Here is a 22,599-nt window from a genome sequence, read left to right on the forward strand (position 1 = left end):
GAAAGGCACACCTGTCGGTTGGGGCTAGCTCACAAGCCACGTGCCACCTGTGGTGTCATCTGCATGACCAGTAAATGTTACCAGAGGGTAGATTTGGTGGGATCAGCAAAGAAAAATACAAATTCCTGGTTCAGTCTGAGTTGTAAGTAGTTTTTTAGTATCTGACCCATTTGGGACATCTTTTTAAAAAACTTTTACTTATTTATTCATGAGACAGAGAGAGAGAGAGAGAGAGAGGCAGAAACACAGGCAGAGGGAGAAGGAGAAGCAGGCTCCTGCAGGGAGCCCCATGAGGGACTCAATCCCAGGACCCCGGGATCACGTCCTGAGCTAAAGACAGATGCTCAACCACCGAGTCATCTAGGTGCCCCCCATTTGGGCCATCTTGAAACTGGCATCCCTACCAGGGAGTCCCAGGAACCCAGGAGTGAGCTCTGTGCTCTGAATGTCTGCTGGAGGTGTGGCCCCCATGGAAGGACTAGCGTGAAGCAGTGGCTAGGCCCCTGGAATCCAGTCAAGTGGAGGAGCTCACTGGCTGGGGACCCAGCCTGCCGTGAGCCATGGAAGTTTTGGAGAGATGTAGCCCTGAGGCCTCCTGTTGGCAGAGCTTCTCTTAAATCAGGCTTAGGGTGGCAGGAGGGGTGCCGGTCCTGCTGAGAATCTCCAGCCAGCTGTCCCTTGCACCCACATTGCCCGGGGTGTGCCCACCCTCAAGACAGCCTCTGAAGCGGGTATGCATCTTTTATCCCAGGGAAGTTTAGGATTAATGGCAGAGGTAAAAAAAAAAAAAAAAATCTAACCTACCATAATGTATTCAATCTGATAAAGTAGGTGTGAAGTTTCCAAAAAATGTGGTCTAAAGAGGAAATTAAAGTGTATAACTGAATATGTGATTTAGGCTCGTGGTTTCAAATTGGAATTTTCTTAATTTATCCCCTGTTGTGACGTTCAAGGTGTTTTATGATTCGTCATGTTTAGAAGCCTAATTCATTTCAACAATAATCACTTAACTTGAGGTTGCGTTTGTTGGTTGAGGTTCTTAAAAGGGATGCTGTATGTGTGAAACGCTCAAGTGTAGTTTTAGAGGAGTTGAGGTTTAGGAGTACCTGGGTGGCTCAGTTGATTAAGTGTCCAACTTTTAATTTTGGCTCAGGTCATGATTTCAGCCCCGTGTGTCTCTGCACGCTGCTTGAGATTCTCTCTCTCCCCTCTCCCTCTGCCCCTCCGCTGCTTGTGTGGGAGCATGGACTCTTTCTGTCTCTAAAAAAATTAGGTAAGGGGCCCCTGGGTGTCTCAGTTGGTTAAGCATCTGCCTTTAACTCAGGTTGTGATCCCAGGGTCCTGGGATCCAGCCCTGCACTGGGCTCCCTGGTCGGGGGGGCGTCTGCTTCTCCCTCTGCCTCTGCCCCTGCTTGTGCTCTCTTGCTCTCTGACTCAAATAAATAAATCAAATCTTAAAAAAGAAAAGGAGTTGAGGTCTGTACCTTAATAAATAGAAGTAAACACAAAGGTCCCTTAGAAGTAATTTTTAAAAATTCACCATATTCATTAATGCTGTGATAAGAGGTGCCCGATGAATGGAGGTCAAAGGTTTTGAGTTGGTTGCATCAACAGATTAATTTTCAAAAACCCCAGTAGCCTGCTGAGTCACAGGATGTCACACAGGAGCTGGGTTCACTCTGACGTGTGATGGGAATTAGGGCCCCCACGTTCATTTAGAGCCAGACTCTTCGGTGGAAGACTGCTTGCTGTGGCGCAGAGTTTTCCTTTTTATTTTTGGTTTGCTTTGTTTTTGGCAACAAAGAGCTACTGAAGAGTGAGCGAGAGACTGACGTGGGGAAAGTGTTATTTTAGGGAGACAGATCGGATAAGAAGGAATACATTTTAAAAAAGGCAAGGGCATAATCAGGCCTTCGGTGAGATGGTTTCTTATGGCTGCTACATTTCTCTGGTTAATACATCTTAAAAATAACTGACTCCGTGCTATTAGAAGGAACAAAACCCCCAGAGCAAGGCCGCTTCCAGAGCTGCGTCAGCACCGCAGATGTGGGAGCAGGGCCCAGCATGGGGGCTGTGAAACGAAGACCAAAGCCCACATAAGGCTGGGCCGACCCACAGGGAACTCCTGTCCCACAGGGGGTCACACATGGAGACAGCATTCTCCGCATGGTGGCAACCATGAAATTTAATGAGAAACAAATGAAATCTTTACTGAGTGTTCGTGACAAGAGCCCATGGAAGTTTCCATTCTGCCTGACAGCGAGTGGACTGTCGCCATCCACTTCCCCACCCCGCTGCCCGCCCCCGCCCCAGCTGCGGAGACTCCTGCTCCCCTACCGCGGGCTCTGGGGTCCCACGTTCTTCTTGTTCATCATGCGCACTGTTTGTTTGCTTTGCTTTGCTTGCTTGTTTGCTCCTCCTCAGCAGAACTCCTGCTGGCCTGACAGGGACAGGCTCCTGCCGCACCAGGGCTTAGGGTGCCGTGTGAGGTCACATGGACACCTGGCACCTACGGCTGGCCATGGACCCTTCAGACAGCTGAGGGAGTTTACCATTAGGATAGTGCACTGTGTGGGTGCTAGAGAGCCCCCCCCCCCCCCCCCCCCCCCCCCCCGACCCAGCTAAGGGACTTGCAGTGAGAGGCAGCTCTGTTCCACGACAGGGAATTGTGAGGGCATTGACATGCTAAAATGACCTGAAGGTGCACCTGGTCTTGTCTCCCAGCGAAGAGAGCAGAAGTTTCAGTGGCGTGCCCCCGGCTGTGGTCAGCCTGGATCAGGACCTTGTGCGGGGCTCTGGCCTCAGAGCTCTGATCTCCCTGTCGGCCAGATCGGAGGGTGGCCCGGAGCCCACAGGTGTGGACAACCACTGACTTCCTGCCACCTGGGCAGCGGTGGCTAATGCAGAAGGTGGAGGGACAGAGGACACGCAGGAGAAAACTGCTCAGAATGGGGTGCTTACCGCCCAGCTAGAAGGAAGGCAAAACAGCAGCATTGGCCTCCTCTCCGATTCAGGGCCTTGGCATAGTCCATGTGCGTTGGGCACAGGGCCTGCACCGGGGGCAGGGGTCCCTGCTTGGTTGCGCAGGAGCGGGTGGCCCTAGCCCCTTGCAGCGAGGGGGACCCTTGGTCTCCCCGCCCCCACGCCTGCCACTCGGAGTCACTTTAAATTCTCAAGCAGTCCTGCCAGTGTCCTTGGCCCACCATAGTGTCTGTCCCGGCTTCCCCCTCGCTTTGAGGCTCCTTCCCCAAACTGTTGGTCCTCAGGGCAAATCTAGAAACTGCCAGGTTTGGGTTTCAGGCTCCCTGCTCTCCGGCTCTGACTTTGCACAGGTCAGTGCCCCTCACCAAGACGTCACTAGGGCAGCCGGGCTCTTCCAGGGCAGCATGGGGAAGGGGCCCCAGGGAGGTCACACTAGAGCATCAAAGGGTGAGCTGGGTTTCACCTGGTAGAGGCGTCCCAAAAGGGCACTTGTGGCAGAGGACATGGGCTAAGCGCCAGAGGCTGAGTGTCCAGAAGAAGCTTGGTGAGACAGACTGAGAAAGAGAGAGAGAGGAGAGGGCCAGGGGAGGGATGGGAAAGAAGAAAGGGAAGGGAAAGAAAAAAAAAAGTGCTAAATCCTAGCATGCACTTCCTTTCTGTGGTCTGGTTTTTGAACGTGCTACAACTAAATCCAGATGAATGGGAGCGCGGTTCATCCCAGTAGCTCTGGCAGTGAATTTAGGGTTTTAGAACAGGAGGCTGGTACTGGCTGACAAACGCGCCCCTTGGCCCCCTACCTGACACAGGTCCCGCCCCCGAAGTAGTCAGGAAACCAGGAGTTCACTCGCCCGATGCCCCCGGCCTGACGCCTCAGCTGCAAGCCGGCCTCCGCCTGCAGAGCAGTCGTGCAGATGCACTGCTTCCTCCGAGCAGCCTCCCAGGCACTGGCCCTTCACCACCTTTCCGGATCCTCACTTGTTCCTTTCAATCAGAAAGAGACACCCCTTCCTCCGGACCCCAATCCATCTGCGGCAGAAGCCACGGTGGTTAGAAGGCCCCTTGCTGCCACCTGCTGGCAGTGCGTCCGGCACACGACGCAGCCCGAGCAGCTGCGGCTAACGGTGCGGCTCACAGGCGCCCCCCACTCTGTGGGATGCAGGTGCCCCTGGGGTCCCCACCAGAGACCAGGCAGGTCTCTGCCCCTGGCCTGGCTGTTAGAGGACGGCTCCTGCACACCGGGAACGCACGGAGCCGAGCCTGCGTGTGGTCTTCAGGGAGCAAGCTGTTGCCCTGTGTGTATTTGAGCTGCTCTATGAGCAGAAGGCCAGAGATTAAAAGAGCCAGTGGCAAAAATACACGTGGAAGGATGAACCCCTGGAGGCAGAATCATTCCAGATGTAGATCCCAATTCTCCCACTACTTTTATCCAAACGTCGGGTGCTCGGTGTATTCTCCTAGTATAAGGTTTCGGGAGCCCACGAAGATCATCAGGTGCCCCACCTTGAATTTCCTCACATGCCTCCCCACCTTGCAGCACCTACACTCACCCTGAGTGTTTTATGTACTTATGGGAGGTGGTGCCACATGTCCTGTCTTGGACGTACAGGAAGCTGACACATTAACCCGAAAATGACCTTGAATAAGATAATCTTGCAGCAATTCTCCGCACATCTCCTAATTTCTTCAGAGATGGAGATCTCCCTGTCGCGTCAACCTTGCAGGCAGTCCACATGCAGCCCTCAGCCTGTCATTTTGGCCATATTAGCTTTGGATGGGAGTTTCCAGATGCTCGCATCTCGCGGCCCGCATGATGCCAGCATGCGGCCACCCTGGACCAAAGTGAGAGCCCCTGCTCGATGCCTAATAACCACCCCGGATCCTGCTTTGAAGTCTAACTGGTATGTCCTTCATGCCACAGCCCCTGGATGCCCAAGTGAGCCCCCGGGCTGCCTAACATGTTTCCAGAAAAAACCAGACCACTACCTGGGGCCTTGAAGGCCGCGGGGTCTGTCTCAGCAACCCTTTCCTGCCAATGTAGTGTGAACGCAGCCACAGACCATTGAAGGAAGTGAGCAGGTACGGCTGAGCTCCAGGAAAAGCCCAGCTGCAAAACGGGGGCGGCACAGACTGTGCACAGCCACAGCAAACCCCCCCCCCCCCCACCGGCTGGCTCAGGTATCCAGAGCACGTTTCTTTTTTTTCACTTCTTACCCTCCTTTCCCCGCAAAATGTACCTTGTTGCTGCCTGCAAAGCGTGCTTGCATACGCATCTGTCTTGAACACATCTGTCACCTCTTTTGTAAAATACACATACTTTTATTCTCTTGGAAAAGTATTGGAAAATGTCCACAAATCCTGAGCATTTGCTGTGACTCCAGCTCAGGGGCGGGTTCAAGGGTGGGTGGGGGTGGGAGTGAACCAAACAGCATTTCCGTTCTCTAGGACTTATTCATCTACTTGAAGAAATCACATAAACATAGCGCACGATAACAGTTATTCGGAAGGAAATGCAATGTCACAAGATTAGAATCAGAAAATTGCTAAATTGGCCATCCGGGCATCACTTGTGGCTTTTAACAGCTGCATTCAGTGCAGTGGGGGAGAGCGTGGAGACCCGGTCCAGCTTGATTTACACCTCGGGTCATATAAGGTGATCGGTCGGTGTGGAGGCTCCTCATGGGATCAGGCTTGACACTCTAGGTTCGTGTACAGCACCACCACTTTCCATCCGGTGTTTTTTTTTTTTTTTTAAGATTTTATTTATCTTCATGAGAGACACAGAGAGGCAGAGACACAGGCAGAGGGAGAAGCAGAAGCAGGCTTCCTGCAGGGAGCCCAGTGCAGGACTCGGTCCCAGGACCCCGGGGTCCAACCTGAGCCAAAGGCAGATGCTCAACCACTGAGCCACCCAGGCGTCCCTCATCCTGTGCTCATTAACTGGCTGCAGGGCTGTGTCCCACTCCGTTGGGACTGGTCTGAGCTAGGCCAGCTTGCTCTTTCTGCTTTGCCTACTGAGACATGGAGAGAAAGATCCTTTTCCCACCTAACGTTCATAACCTCCCTGCTGGACAAATAAACCTAGAGAATGCACAGAGACTGTTCTGGGAGCAGGGTGTACAGCAGTGAACCCCCAAAAATACACAATCCCTGCCCACTCCCAAACAGTCCCGTTTGGAGGCTAGCCTCTGAGAGCCACAGTGACGCCACAGTCACAAAACTAGGTGGTGGCAGTTTCTTGACGAGGGGCGCCGGGAGTGCAAGCCTGTCATGTCGTCAGCTCTGCTCTTTGCCGTCTTCTTGCCCCTCGTGCCAGGTACCCGCAAGATGGAGTACAAAGACAGCAGCTGGCACGAGACCTGCTTCACCTGCCACCGCTGCCAGCAGCCCATCGGTACCAAGAGCTTCATCCCTAAGGACAACCAGAACTTCTGTGTGCCCTGCTATGAGAAACAGTACGCCTTGCAGTGTGTTCAGTGTAAAAAGGTAGCTCTCACCTCCCCCTGGGACCTCGTATATTCCAGTCTGTTTGCCTTGGCTGTCAGCCCCCTTTCCCCGGGGACAACACCCTTGGTACTGGGATGGCACAAGAGTCTCACCTGTCCGGCCCCGCATCCCAAAATTCTCACGTGCACGTGTGCATTTTATCCACTGGAAGGACCCCCATCCCAGGCCTTCTTTTGACCACACAAGGGCCACTGGGACCTGAGATGGGAGCCTGTAGCCCTCCCTCCTAGAGCACTGCCGAGTTTTTGCTCCTATTCATGACATGACGTTAAAGGGGAGGAAAACTTACTATCCCAGAGCTCCTGTTACACTGTCCTCCATCAGTAGACAAGAAACGAGCTGCTGAACCTTGTGCGTGGGAGGGATGTGAGAAGCAAAGGAAATTTGTGGCTGGGACAGGGGACAGGTCTCTAGTTGCACCCAGCCTGCTCATCACGTGCCGTGCTGTCACGGCCATTAGGTCAAAGACAGAAAAGGAGCCCCACGCCTGCCATCCTTTGCCCTGGCAGGGCCTGCTGGGGAGCGATCGCAGAGCCTGTTTGGCTCCGGCCTGTTCACTGACGCTGCTGTTGGGCCTCCGTCTGCGGAAGAGCCCGCCTGCTGTTCCCTCTGCTGGTCGGCCTGACCTCGAATGCCCGACCCGCTGGCGCCTTTCCAAAGGGCAGAGTATTCCTCACTCGCCTTCATGCTCTCTCGTCTCCCTCGGCCTCATGTCCGTCTCATTTTTTAAACTATGATTTTAAATTCCACTTCTTCCAACTTCCACTCGTAAGATTATACTACTTTTCTGCTGTTTTTCGTTTCCTCCTTAGACGAATCGCTCCTTCCTGTGTTTATATCAGGAAGCCTCTTTCTTCTCTGCTCACTCCCTTTTTGTTTGGTTTGCTCTTTCTCATCAAGATCCACGGAAAGTTCACGTCATTTGCTTTTCTTGCATTATTTTCCTCCCAACCTTATTGCTACTGTGTTTGGTGGCAGAAGTGAAGGTAATACATCCTCCGGGAAGCACAGCCCTGTGGGTGTTCATCAGGACTCGTGGAAGCATTCACACCAGTAACATCCACCCTCCCGCAGCGCAGGAGGCGCTTGGGGCTACTAGGGCCTGGGGGGAAACACACTTTGGTGGCAAACGTTCAAGTGCTTATCGACAAGCGTGCTTTAGAGGAAAACAGTCGTAACAGAGCGTACACAGGGGCCAGCTGAACCAGTCGGAGGAGTGGGAGCCAAGCTGGTGTTTAGGGAGGGCTGCTCTGGGACAGTGACACCCACAAGCATGTCTGAGCCAGCTGGGCCATGTGGGGCGCGGGTGGGAATGCAGAATCTGGGTGCAGAGAAGACAAGAGTGTGGATTCCACGTGGAGCAAACCTCTTACTACACCCACCTTCTCTGTCCACACAGACACCTTGCCACTGAATGTATTTTGCATAAATTCTGTTCCAAGGCGGGAATTTATAGGAAGATCATTAATACGTTATAGTTTAATGAAAAGAATATACGGTGCTCACTTCGGCAGCACATATACTAAAATTGGAACAACACAGAGAAGATTAGCGTGGCTCCCGCACAAGGATGACAGGGAAATTTGTGAAGCTGTTCCATATTTTTTATGTTGGCAAATTGAATTTAAATTCTAAAAAAATTAAAAATAAATAAATAAAAAGAAAAGAATATATGATAGACTCCTGAACCCTGGTACCTGCTTTGTCTTTAACTAGCAAAGAATTCTCAGGCAAGTCCCTTAATTTCTCTGGGTCTCAGTTTACTCACCTGTAAAATGGATATAATGTCTGTAGTATGTAAGGGCCTTTATATAGTTGACCTTTGAACAACACAGAGTTGAGAGGGACCAACCCCCCTGCACAGTTGAAAAACCACATAGAACTTTTGAGTCCCTAAAAACTTACCTAGTAGCCTGCTGTTGACCAGAAGCCTTCCCAGTGGCATAAATAATCGATGCACACAGCTGTTGTATGTTATACGTATCCTAAACTGTATTCCTACAATAAAGTAAGTAGAGCAAAAAAAAAAAAAAAAATTATTCAGAAAATTATAAGGAAAAAAGCATTGACAGTATGGTACTGGGGTTAATTGAAAGAAGCCCACGTATAAGTGGACCTGCGTGGTTCAAACCCGTGTTGTTCGAGGGCCAGAGCTGTGCTTTCTGTAAGGACTAGAGGCAGCGCTGGATGCCAGGGTGGGGTGACAGACGGGTCTATCGAGCTGAGACTCACCGTCCTTCATCCACTGTTGAAGTATATATATGAAAAGAGAAACACGATAAAGTTGAGGTATCGATGACCAGTTCTGTCCCATCTGGCTCCCCACTCCCCGGGCCGGGGGGGCACCAGGTCCAGGGGGCCAGGCCTCCTCCTTCCACCACTAGGAACTGAGTTGTAAGCGGGGTTCTCCAGGTTAGCACCCAGAGGGAGGCACGGGGATTGTCACGCGTGACCCGTGCACAGCCCAAGGCTGGTTCGCAGTAGGGTTGGCATTCACCTCCGGGTCTCCCTGACGTGGCGCTGTCTTCACCCACCCCGCACCATGGGGAAGCAGGCTGCCACTGGGCACTTGCACTTGCAGATGCCTCAACATCCCGAGGGGCCGAGGACACACGTGGTGGTGCCGAGGTCATGGCTGGGAAAGCCAGGGTCCACGGCAGGGCCCTGAGAGGAGATGGGGACTCAAAGGGACTGACAGCTTGGGGAAGCCGTTTCTCGGTGACTTTTAACAAACATGGGGCGTGTTCCGGACAGGGATCTGGCGTCGTCCAGAGGCCACCCTGCCTAGGGAAACTGAGCCTGGCCCTCTTGCCTCCTCCAGCCCATCACCACCGGGGGCGTCACGTACCGGGAGCAGCCCTGGCACCGGGAGTGCTTCGTGTGCACCGCCTGCAAGAAGCCGCTGTCGGGGCAGCGCTTCACGTCCCGGGATGAGTTCGCCTACTGCCTGAGCTGCTTCTGCGACTTGTACGCCAAGAAGTGCGCCGGCTGCACCAACCCCATTAGCGGTGAGTGTCCTGAGGGGCCCCCTGAGCACGCCATGGCCACCCCAAGGTTAGATGGGGTACAGGACCTCAGCCCTTGGAATTGTTTCTGTGCCGAGACTCTGGGCCTCACCGAGGTTCCAAACAGAGCCAGTGTCTCTGCCTCTGTGCTTCCTGCCCTTGTCACACGGGGAGCAAGTCAGCAGGTGACACTTCCCCTCTAGCTCGCCTGATCCCTGAAAACCACATGGCCTGTTCTCAGGGGTCTGTGCTTTCTGCTTTCGGTGGGGTCATCCCCGAAGCCGCAGTCTGTGAGTGTATGACATGCGGAGCAGCACAGTCAAACTGGCATTTCCAGGCTGAGCCACTGCACTGTTTTTAAAGGTGCTCCCCAAGGGCACCTGGGTGGTGCAGTCGGTGAAGTGTCTGACACTTGGTTTTGACTCGAGTCATGAGATCAAGCCCCACGTCGGGCTCCGCGCTCAGCGTGGAGTCTGCTTGTGATTCTCTCTCCCTCTCCTGCTCATGTTCCCTCTCTAAATAATGATTTAGTTGGTTAAAAATTAATAATAAAGGTGCTCCCTAGCATCCTAGAGGGACTTATCTACCACAAGGCCCTGACTACGTGAGGGCAGTGGACAATGTTTTAGGTGGTTCTTTCTTATTCCCCGAAGGCTCTGGCAGTGTAAGAGCCCAAAGCCTGGTTGGCTGTAGACTGGCATTGCACTAAACTATTAGATTTGCCAAGAAATTGAGTGTGGAGGACAGATGGCTGTCCTCAAGTCCTGCACGTGTGCACCATGCATCACCACACAAACCTGTGACTGGGCTGGAGGGAAAAGAGAATTCTGTAGTGACACAGGAAAAGTTCTGGGATGTGGGATTCCCAGTTCTGCCACATTCAGGTGACTCGTCATCGGCAGATGGTAGGCATGTGTGACATAAACATAGTGGCCTGGCCAAGTGCCATCCCTGTGTAGCGCTGCAGTGTAATCACACGGATGTTTATAACCTCTGTGTGCTTGTCTGTGACTTTCTTTACCCTTAGATCTAGAACTGAGTGCACCTAACTCAACCAACTCACCTGATGTAGGAAGCCCAGGTCACTAAAATAATCCTTTCATGTGTAATCCAGAGCTCATATTTCCATATAAAAGTAATATATGGGGAAAAGAAGCACAGCACTTAAAATTTTCTGTTAACCTACAGATTGGAATCATTAGAGGGAGGAAATGCAGTCCTCCCTCTAACATATTAATCTTGAATGCTGTTTTCATGGTAACTTCTATGGAAGTAAATGTTTATAAAACTAAACTTTATAAAGCAATATAAAGTATCAGATATGTGTTGTTATTCTCATGGTAGCACTAGAAAAAGGAAAACAACACTAGGAAAGCAACAGATACTTTCCTCCCAAAGGAGGATTACTTCTCTGAAATGCAGAGACTAATGTTCTGGAACCTACAGAGGAATTTTGAAATTGCAGCTAAAATGTACTCGAGGTCAAATCCCCAAACAATTATAAGAAATTGTGACTTTAGATTTGATGTTTAATAGATCCTTACTTGGCACTTTTTCTCTTTAGCAAAATTTATATGATTTTTGTCAAAAAAAATCTTAAGTCTTACTTTCCAGTGTTGTGGCCAGTGATACAAAATGTACACATAAATACAGTCGGTCCTCATTATTCAGAGCCCATATCTGCAAGTTCGCCCACTCACTGACATTTATTTGTAACTCCAAAATCAACACTTGAGTTGCTTTCATGATCATTCCCAGCCAGCCAGAGAGAGGTGAAACATTGGAATCATCTGACAGGTACACTCCTGGTGGAGGGGGGATGAGGTAACACTGCCTCCTTGTTTCAATTCTCATCTTATAACCAAGGTTCCTTTTCATGGTCCGGTAGTGCCATATTGTTTGCATTTCTGTGCATCTTTTTGGCAATTTCACTGCTGAAAATGGCTCTCCAGGGGCAGTGCAGACATGCGGTCTGTGTTCCTATGCACAGGCAGGCTGTGAGGTGCCTTGTGGAGAAGATGCATGTTAGATGAGCTCTGTTCAGGCTGGAGTTCTGGTGCCGTGGGCTGTAAACCTCAAAGAACAATAATTGACTGCCTCTTGCCTTAGGAGGATTCATCCTCCTTAGCCTGCTTTTGGCTCTCATTTCTGGAACTTGCCCCATTGGTTGGCATTTCAAAGAAACTGAAGTTTCTAAAAGGAGGTGGTCCCCTGGGACAGCACCTGACACAGCACCTTCCCCGACATCCTTCTTAATCCTCTTCCTTCAAGTGCTTCTCCTGGCCCCAGATCTCCAGTACAGCAGGACTTATCAGAGGTGAGAGAGAGAAACACAGTAATGGCGGAAATTCGGGGGCATCCCAGCAGCTTCCTGCAGCTTTTCAGTTGGCTCAGTGCTGGGAAGAAAAACCACTACCTCTCAACTGTTTGGCTTTCCCTGCCCCTAAATCAAATGTTGCCTAAACCTCTGGTTTTCAAACTTGGCTACACATTGGAAACACCTGGGAAGCTTAAAAACTGACTGCTACCTGGGTCATGACTTACTTGGTAGGGGCCACAACCTGGGTGATTGTTGAAGTTTGAAAAGCTTTGGTCTCTAACTAGCTGAAAGGGATTAGCTAGAAGGTCTCCCCCGGCTGGAAGACTTAATGCCCCACATCAGCCTAGCCAATTCAGTTACAGAAGGAATGAGCTGTTCTCATGCTAGTCCGAGACTTCAAGCCATTATAAATGGGGTGGTCAGTGTGGTTACTTTCTTTTGACTGTGGTAGATCTAACCATTATTTCTGGAAAGAACACTTTGTAATTGGAATTCATGATTCAGATTTCACCAAAATAACCATGTGTATTTGATTTCAATTTATTTCAGGTGGCTCAATGGCAGGACAAAGCAACCATATTGTAATAGGCAGCCAAGGTACCTTAAACATTTGATAAGAATTAGTCACCAAACAAGAGTCAGGCACTGAACCTAGTTACTACTTTTCTTATTTAAAATATAAAATGGCCTTCTCTGCTGCCCATGCATCATAACACATTCCTGCCCACCTTAGCAGCCTGCCTTTCCCCCTCACACCTATGTTCATGCTTCTGTAGCTTATTTTGATATTCCCTCTGCAAGAATGTGCATACCCCCCACACACTCACATGCCATTTCTTTGGTGAGGCCTTTCCTAGCCATTCTGGAGAATATTTGTATTTTCCTTTTCCCCCCCTCCCTTCAGCACCTTATTCATTAAATCACGACATATTCGAGCACCAGATGTGAGTCACCCAGTGAAGGAATAAGAGAAATCAGCTCCATTTTTCCTGGAGTTTCATTCTGGGGGAACGAACAAATAGACCCTCTCATCCCTCCATAATGGTAGCACTAATCATGGAGATTGGGAGCCAGTGATATATGTGTTCCTGCTGGCACTTATGAACTCCTCACTGCAGTCCAGGGAATCTGACTTACAGGCGGATCCCCAGAACCTAGCCATTGGAAACTCACACTCTCCAGGCCACACAGTCTAGCTTGGAAATGGATCAACCTGCTTCAGTCCTGGGGGTCTGGTTCTAAGTAGTTGTGTTCCCTTTCTCTCTCTACCTCGGTGTCTTTTTTTCTCTGTTAACAGGACTTGGTGGCACAAAGTACATCTCCTTTGAGGAACGGCAGTGGCATAATGATTGTTTTAATTGTAAGAAGTGCTCCCTCTCCCTGGTGGGGCGAGGCTTCCTCACAGAAAGGGATGACATCCTGTGCCCTGACTGTGGGAAAGACATCTGAAGCCCACGCAAGCTGCTTGCAACACACATGGATTTATACACTCTCGTTGTCAACCAGGCAGTCTGGTCTCCACCGGCCACGTTGAGACTTTCTTCTTGTGCTTCTCAGTGATACTCACGTTTGTTTAAACCCTTGAATCCTTTGTACTAGTTCAATCCCAGGGAAGGAGGAAACCCTTATGTAAACCCTCAGTGGGAAGATGGTTTTGAATTTTTGTAATCAAGCAAGGCAAATCCAAGTGTAAAAATCCCTTTTGAATGACATCTTTATAAATGTATCTTTCTTTTGCTGCGTATTTAATTTTTAAGTGCAATTAACATGTCACGAACTCGAGTTTTTTAAACTACATGAGATAATGAAGAGTGGGCATTTACAACTATGTAACTTCCTGTCATGTAAGACCTGGAGCAAGATTATATAGCTTGCAATAAAGTTATCCAGAACAAAATCCTTGGCCACACACAGTGTGCGAAGTAATGATTAAACACTGAAGTTCTGCGCATTGTGGTAAAAGCACTTTATCGTATGTTCCACTGATCACTGTATGAAGTGCAAGTTCAGACAGGCTGGGTTGGCATTCATGGAGGTCCACCACACCTTTTCTTTCAAAGAAAGCCTTCTGTCAGCACCACAACCTCTTCCTTGCTTTTCATTCCTCTCTCCCAAATGCTCTTTTTCTCTCAATGCTCTGCATTGGATGCAGTGACATAGGCTCCAGAATATGAGCAGCAGAATATGAACTAATGACAGTGAGGACAGTTCGGGGTGTCACTTTTCTTAATATTGCTCGACACTTTCCCCTTACCATGGGTCCTTACCCTACCCTGACCTGCCTTCTCATCCATAAAGTGAAGGACCGCAAAAGAATACAAGCACCTCAAGGCCAGAGATGACCTCTTGTTCGTCTGTGTGTGCTCAATACCCTAGCAATTCAGGGCATGCTTTGGAAGCCTTCAGTCTTTCTGAAAGGAGAGAAAGGAAAGAGAAAATCACAGCTATAAAGATGCGAGCTCCTAGTTTGGCATTGGTCTGCCAAACCATCTGTGAAAGCATATACAATTGGAAAGCACTGAGCCGATTTATGACCTAGGGCATTGCATATTTCTCTTTTCAGAATGCTAACAATAGTGACTTCTGTCCTTAGTTTTCTAAGTGCAGTACCAAAAGTGATAGGCCGGGCAGCAGAAGAATCTGGTGGACATCAGGTCTCATCCATGCTGAGCATGCTTGAAGTCAGTTTCTCAATCTGAGTACTGGACCATGTGACAGGTGTCTGACGATGTCTGAAACGGGCCTTCTGAGAACTTCATGGCTCATTAGTTGTTTTGTCTTGTCCTACTTTGTATTATAAAAGTGAAAGCATTCAAAACAAAAAGGTAAACACTTTGTAAATTTCACTGTGGAACACCTTACCTGTTCTCGTTAGATTCTCAGATACACTGGATGCACCCAACCTTAAATTAATGGTAGGGGGAGTTCCACTTCTAGTAACCAGCTCCTACTGGACTCCAGTAACCTTCTGGACAAAATATTTTTAAAACTTTTGAAAACACTGGAGCATGACCCGAAGCAGGAATATTTGGGGGGGAGGGTAGGTTTCCCATTTTTATTGCTTTTACACAAGAGCAGGCCCTAAAAAGGGAGCTAAAACTCTGTTACAAAGCCTGCAGTCTGGGGGCACCTGGTGGTTGAGTGTCTGCCTTTGGCTCAGGTCATGATCCCAGGGCCCTGGGATGGAGTACCACATTGGGTTCCTGGCAGGGAGCCTACCTCTCTCTGTCTCTCATGAATAAATAAATAAAATCTTTATTTAAAAAAAAAAAAGGAAAGAAAGAAAATCTGCAATCTTCCTGGCTTGAAGAATCAGAGGCCAGAGCTTGGGACAAATAACCTTTGGAAAGTTAAGAGGGAAAATTGTATGAAAAAGAACCCCAAGGGGGATCCCTGGGTGGCTCAGCGGTTTGGTGCCTGCTGCCTGCCTTCGTCCCAGGGCGTGATCCTGGCATCCCAGGATGGAGTCCCATGTCGGGCTCCCTGCGTGGAGCCTGCTTCTCCCTCTGCCCGTGTCTCTGCCCCTCTATCTCTCTGTGTCTCTCATGAATAAATAAAATCTTAAAAAAAAAAAAAGAAAGAAAAAGAAAAAGAACCCCAAGTTCTTTGTATGAAAGCCCTACCAATCCCTGGCTGACAACTTAACCACACACACAGAGGCTATACTCCAAGCAGTCCAGCCAAGGCTCACAAAACAGTGGGTGGGACTTCGGGATGGTGGTGTGCAGAGCTCAGTGACTGTCTTCCCAGTGTGACAACCAATTAACTGGGAAAAGTGTGTGTGTGTGTGTGTATAGACATACCAAATAAATACCTTCAAATCTTGGAAACTTACCCTAAAAGCATGCAGCAAATGGAGAAACATTCAGGAAAATCCACATGTTAATAAGAAGAATGACAGTCTGTGGCCCTTGAGCCATGGACCTCCAGTTTCAGGGGACAGAAGCTCTACTCTGGCAAGTGCAGTCAAGAAGGAAAGACCTACTGGTCTAGGGCTGTGCCCCAGGCATGACTGTCTGAAAATTCTGGGGCTCTGATCACTCCTGTTCCAGCCTGCCCATAGGGAGGAGGCTCCACATAAAGAGGGCAATCTGAGAAGACTAGAGGCTACCATGCTCCCAGGAATAGGCCTGTGTGAAAACATTAGGATATTGGCACACTCTGCTGAGAAGAATCCCAGTCTTCCCTATCCAGCACCTACTTATAGAGGAGGGCTCCTCCAGGGGAAGCAGGACATTGACCAGCACCCAGGTGTGGGTGGGAGTGGCAGCTCTGAACTAATAAATCAGCAGCTCTGCAGGAAGGGACTGTTTGGTACCAAGAATGGAGGAATCTGTGCCTAAGGGGATTATCAGAAATAATTGAGATCTTGGTGGCAAGCAGTTGAGAGGGGGCTGCTAGCTATGTGATACTAGCAGCAAAAAGCAAAATGACAGACTAGTCCAAAGCTTCACAGAGAGAACCAGGTGAAGAGATGGCTAGGAGGAGCCCCTAGGAGTCCGGGAGACTGTGAGCATGGACTGGACCAGACCCACTCAGAAGTAAACAGAGAGGGACACGGAGTGGACTTGAAAGCATTGTCTAGGCCGCACACACACCATCAGCAAAGGGCAGAAGTCTTATTAGCTCAAAGTGCTTAAGCAGAACCTCTCACCACACACTGGCCAAACATATAAACATCTTCAAGGAATTTTTTTTTTTTCTTCAAGGAATTAAAGGAACATGTATGATAGTAATTCTCATCAAATAGAGAACACCAATAGAGGGATAAATGTTATAAAAGAATCAGATGGAAATTCTGGAATTTAAAAGTATAATCACCAAAATGGCAAATTCACTGGAGAGGATCAATAGTACAATTGAGAGAAGAAAAAAAAAAAATCAGTTCACAAAAAAAATCAGTGAACATTATTTCAACACAGAAATTATGAAATTTGAAAAACAAGGAAAATGAAAAATTAACAACCTTAGAGCACTGTGAGATGCCATTAAGTGAATCAACATATGCCTAATGGGAGCATCAGGAGAGGAGACAGAAAAGGGACAGAAAAAAATTATTTTTTAAGAATATCTGAAAACTTCTAATTTGATGAAAATTTTTTGTAATTTAAAAACACATTCCAAGAGCACTGGGTGGCTTAGTGAGCTAAGCATCTGCCTTCAGTCCTGGGAGGTTCCCTGCTCAACCAGATACCTGCTTCTCCCTCTCCCTTTGCCACTCCACCTTCATGCTCTCTCTCAAATAAATAAATAGAAATCTTAAACACACAAACATCCAAGAAACTGGACAAGCTTGGAGAAGAGAGTCTGAAGTTTGAGTCCAACCACACACAAAAGCCTAGTCTTATCTCCAGCCTGGCCCTACTCAGCTCTCTATCAGCCGGGAATCATGACACTGCATGGTATTTCTGACTGGCTGTATGACAATCGTTTTTATTAAGCAAGACTTTTTATTAAATTGTGAAATAAAACATACATAGAAGCTCATAATAAAAGGTGTTAGCAGGTAAAACTATAGAGATAGAAGTCAGAATAGTGGTTGCCTCTCTAGGAAGGGACATGAGAGAAGCTTCTGGAATGCTGGAAATAGTCTGTACTGTGGTTGGTAAACTATGGTCCATGGCCAAAACCTGCACACTGCCTGTTTTCCTAAACAGTTTTATTGGAACACGGCCATCCATGCCTATTCATTTATCCATCATGTGGCCAAAAGACATTCTTACTATCTGGCTTTTTGCACAAAGTTTGCACCCTTGCTCTATTTCTTGATTGGGATAGTGGTTACATATTTAGGCATATAGATTTTTAAAACTTTACAGTATTTTATGATACCTCAATAAAAATTAAAATATGTATGTTATGTAGTGTCATGCATTGGACAGTTATTTTAAACCATACCTTTTTCTTGAAACAAAGCAAACTTGCTTGCTCTTTATGTGGCTATTCTAATACATGAAAGCTCTGCGGGTCCGTTTATACCACCTGATGTTTCTATTGACCGTCATGCTTGGTACCATGTTTCCTTGGATGGTTGGGTAATTTTAACTAGTGCTAGTCACTGACTCTGACAAATGATCTGTGGGGGTTTCCTCAGGCTCAGGATGAGCCTGTCTTCCCTCAAGATGATTTCTACCTGCCCCTGCCACACGCCTTCTCCAGGAACAATTCCAGGTCACTTCCTGTGTGTCTCTCACCATCCTGGGGTATCAAGTGTGGCCATGAATCTGAGAGCCGGCTCGCATGTTTCTAGCCTCCACCACATCTCTTCTTATTTTACTGTCCTTTCTTCTTTTCCTTTCCTCTTGTCTTCCCTCCCTCAGCAGGGCAGGTTTACTTCTAACTTACCTTGACCACATGGGATTGCTCTTTGGGTAAATCTAATAGCTCTGACCCCAAACAAAGCAAATAAAATAAACATCGTTAATTCCTGTCTTGGAAACACAGTCTACAATACCGAGACTTACATTGATCTTACCTCCTACTTTAGTACCTTGGAGCTTTGATTTAAAATGCCTACCTATCTTGTAGAACAGATTATATATTTATTAGAATTATATACTTAAACTTTACAGTAATAATATTTAGGATATTGTAAAAAAAATTTTTTTAAAGATTTCATTGATTCATTCATGAGAGATACAGAGAGAGAGGCAGAGACACAGGCAGAGGGAGAAGCAGGCTCCATGCCGGGAGCCCGATGTGGGACTCAGTCCTGGAACTCCAGGATCACACCCTGGGCTGAGGGCAGGCACTAAACCACTGAAACGCCCAGGCGTCCCAGGATATTGTAAAACTCATAATAAACTAGTCTACCTTCAACACAAACCATAAAAACCCAGTCACCACAGTAAATGAAAGCAAACAGTTTTCCTTATGAGTCAGTCAGTCACCTGTTGGGGGAAGTCATCAAAAAGAAGGGACTGACAATTGACACAGGAGCTGGACCCAGGCACTTGGAGGCTCCTCACCCTCTCCTCTGTCCCTGGAATGTGGAAACGTAGTTGGCCTTCCTGTGCCTGGAGGCTGCTCCAAGGACACAGCCTTGAGCTAGTGAGGTAGTTGAGAACACCTACACACTGTATGTGAATGAACCCAGTTAAGGCCTCTTTATGAACTTTTAAGGTTTGGAGGGTGGGTACAGGGATCCATTTATCCTGCTGCCACCCAAAAGAAGCCTCATATGTAACTAAAACTGCCACCTCCAAACCTGGAGTGGCCTGCCTCTCCTCAGGCTCTCCCAACCATTCTGTAAGGGAGACGGTTTCAGATTACACCCGGGCAGCTCCCACTCCCACACTCTTGAGATGGTTACCACTCATATCACCTCGCATTGACCTTGAACATCGCAAGCAGCTCAGTCAATGTATCTGCTCTGATACAACGAGCCCAGGAACAAGGCTGATTACAGTACCATCTCAACATTGTCCTTAGTGACAGCTTAATCTCTGGGAAAACCTCAAAGAAGTGTCTGTGAAAGGCCTCAGTGCTGTTGGTAGAGCAGAACTAAGGAGACTTGGGAGCAGAGAGAGCCTTGTTGTCAACACAGGTGAAGCCAGAGTATATTTAGAACACATCACTGACTCCCCACAAATGGACGCCACCCAATCTGTCAGCAGACAGCTGCCCTCAAGTCACAAATCAGCCTAATAAATAAGCCCTCATTCCCTTTGAGAAGATTTTTTTTTTAAATTAGCTACACTAAAGCAGAATAAAAGTGAAATTAACTTGTGCCTCAGTGAATCATATTCCTTTGGGAATGGGAACTGGAAATATATAAAATACTAAATCAATTCTCAATTATCACTAGTGATGCCCATTCACACTTGAGGGCACCTCTTCTCTGCCACCTGGCCACTAACTGACAGACCAAGGGTTCCGGGATCAGTAGAATGTAGAAATAGAGGGAAATCCAATCTGGAAGAGACTTGAGGGTCAGAGAGAAATCTGCCTCCTGACGGAGGAGGAAATAGGAGTGCAGAAAGAATAAAGCTTACTCAAGACTACACAGAGGCCAATCTGCTAGAACCCAGGTCTCGACTTATAGCTCACTGTCCATTCTGAGAATTTTCTGATGGCAGCAAAAAAACAGCTGCCACACATTTTTATACTTCCATCTCTTCTTTCCAGCAGCCAAGTTGACTGCACTTTTGAATAACTGCTTTTCTAAAAGCTGGCACTGTTGTATACTTTATTCCCAGGACGGGGTGGGAGGTGGCTTCCAGAAAGGGACCTACCTCTGGTTTCATGCAGAAGAGCAAGAGATCTAGGTTTCAGTTGCTGTTCTACCACCAACAAACTGCATACCTTTAAAGGAGTCACTCTTCCTACAGGCCTCAGCTTCCTCTTTTGTAAAATCAGAATGTTGGATTAGATTGTATTTACAGCTGAATAACCTCCGCTAGAGAAGAATTAGAAAAATCTGTAAAAGGATTTACTTGATGAATTTCAGGGAGGGCATTCTATCTAAAATAAAACAGAAATTATTTTCTTACATGTAGAGATGATTATGGGGGAAATGCCACCTCTGAATACATGTTTTTTTCTGAAACACTGAGGAAATGTCCAGGTAACACATATGCCAAAATGTACATAAACTAAGAAACTGACCTTTTTAAGAGTGGCAAAGAAACAAATAAAAGCCTTTCACAAAAATAAAAGCAGTATAACTTCATCCCCAGACACCTATTAGCAGTTACACAATTAGAAGCAGATGAATAAAAAAATTTCCCAGGACCAAAACAAACGGACAAACAGTGACAACAAAAAAACATAAACAGGCTCATAGATACAGGGAACAAATAGATAGTTGCCAGTGGGGAGATGGGGAAAACAGGTGAAGGGGACTAAGAGGTACAAACTTAGTCCATCACGCAGGTGTAATTAGAGCACAGGGAATACAGTCAATAATACTGTGGTAACGTTGTATGGTGACTATACTCACTGTGAGCATCACCTAATATATGTAATTTCTTAGCACTGCTGTACACTTGAAACTAATTTAGGTCAACTATTTGAAAAGAAACAAAACCCGAGCCTCTCTTGCTTCTGCCCTACTTTCTCCTCCCCATCAGAGGTAGCAGGGAGGTCAGGAGACAGGAGAGGCTCCTGCTCAGGTGCCCCCCACCATGCAAGGCCACATCCACACATGTGAGGCCTTCAACTACCCAATCCAACACCACCCTGTTTCAAATAAACAGAGGTCGTGTTAAATAATTCTTTTTTTTTTAAGATTTTATCTATCTATCTATCTATCTATTTATTTATTTACTTATTTATGAGAGACACACAGAGAGAGAGGGAGAGGCAGAGACACAGGCAGAGGGAGAAGCAGGCTCCACACAGGGAGCCCGGCATGGGATTTGATCCCGGGTCTCCAGGATCAGGCCCTGGGCTAAAGGCGGCGCTAAACCACTGAGCCACTGGGCTGCCCCGTGTTAAATAATTCTTTAAAAAAAAAAATCCCCCTGGTTCCAAGGGGATCTTCTAAGAGAAAAATCCATTCTGTTTTGAGTGGGCTTCTTCAGGTTTCAAGGAATTAAAAACATTAACGAGCAAACTAGTACACAGATTACTGACTTTAGTACAGATTGTTGACTTTAATTATTAAATGTTCTTCAGATTCCTTCTCAAGTTACTTGAATATTTAGACTGAAATAATTGGGATTAATAAAAGGATAAAGCCCCTTGAGAGCAGGGACCATGTCTTATTCCGACTCCTTGAGTGTGAAAATACAGTACACACCTATTGAATGAATGATATGTTTTTCCAGGGAGTTTATTTCGTTTGTGATTTAAAAAACAGAGAAGTTATCTTGACATTCTCTTTTTCATTAAAATGGTAAAACTGCAAACATATTTTTTAAGCCAGATGACTTAAATGACACTAGAAATGAGAGGAATCTATAAGAATAAAGGCGAAAAGAATTACACATATAAGTACTGCACTCTAGTTGATCAAAGCGGTTTTGTGCCCAGGTCCAGGTTAATGACTCTGCAGCTGCTATATGTATGTCCTGGAATTGGACAATGAAATAAATGGACAGTGGACAGTGGGAGCCAGATTTGTCACTGTTGGGGTGGGAAGTTACAGACAAGCAAAGGAAGTCTAGAATGACCCACAGGGCAATGGATTCAAGTTGGAGACACTAGTATGAACTCACATTGAGCTTACTGTCAATAGTTATATATAGAAATATTTATAGACCTGTATATACAGGGTTAGTATACACACATACATATTTCCTTGCTCTGTCACCCCACTTGCTTTCTAATACCATTCTTCAGTAAAAGGAACCAAGGCTCCGTGGAGAAGTGGCTGACTTTAGACGGGGGCAGGAAACACACAGGATGAACCTAGAGCACCTGGAAGTGTAGAAAGTAAGGAAGTGCTCAGAAGAAACCACAATGATGAGGTAAGTCAAAGGGACATAGGAGCCAACTGGAAATGTTTCCCATGGCCAAAGCTGGAACAATATATGAGAAAAAGGCATTGGATTATAAATAACCCAAAGAATAAGTTCCGAGTCCATACTGACATAAATTATTAAATAAAGAACAAATATGCACAGAATTACAAGTAATTTATGTAGCTACCTTGCCCATAAGGTGGAGCCTAATTCCCTACTCAAGTCTTCCTTCCAAAGAGCACAGTGTGAGAGGAGGAAAAAGAGTAGCTCTATGTTAACCTGACTAACATACAGTATGTCAGCCAGGTGACCAAGCATAACCTCAAAAGCAGTAAGTCATGTTGACAGTATATACCCTTCATATGGGATGAAAGTTGCACTT

The 22,599-nt window shown here is 47.3% G+C and overlaps 1 protein-coding gene and 1 non-coding gene across 6 annotated transcripts in view; both read left to right on the plus strand.

Moving 5' to 3' along the window:
- The window catches only part of FHL2 (four and a half LIM domains 2), a 67,601-nt gene extending 53,893 nt beyond the window's left edge, over positions 1-13,708 (plus strand). For all 5 annotated transcript variants that reach the window (XM_072742140.1, XM_025992376.2, XM_025992374.2 and 2 more), the window contains exons 4-6: positions 6,296-6,465; positions 9,308-9,494; positions 13,109-13,708. In XM_072742140.1, coding sequence (XP_072598241.1) covers positions 6,296-6,465; positions 9,308-9,494; positions 13,109-13,260 — 509 coding nt within the window. In that variant the 3' untranslated portion in view covers positions 13,261-13,708. The remainder of the gene's footprint in view (positions 1-6,295; positions 6,466-9,307; positions 9,495-13,108) is intronic.
- LOC112915415 (U6 spliceosomal RNA) lies at positions 7,985-8,092 on the plus strand. The gene has a single exon (XR_003234057.1). It is a non-coding gene; the product is annotated as a U6 spliceosomal RNA (small nuclear RNA).
- Positions 13,709-22,599: the final 8,891 nt, after the last annotated feature.

This window comes from Vulpes vulpes, chromosome 16 (genome assembly GCF_048418805.1).
Source record: "Vulpes vulpes isolate BD-2025 chromosome 16, VulVul3, whole genome shotgun sequence".
Classification (NCBI taxonomy): domain Eukaryota; kingdom Metazoa; phylum Chordata; class Mammalia; order Carnivora; family Canidae; genus Vulpes; species Vulpes vulpes.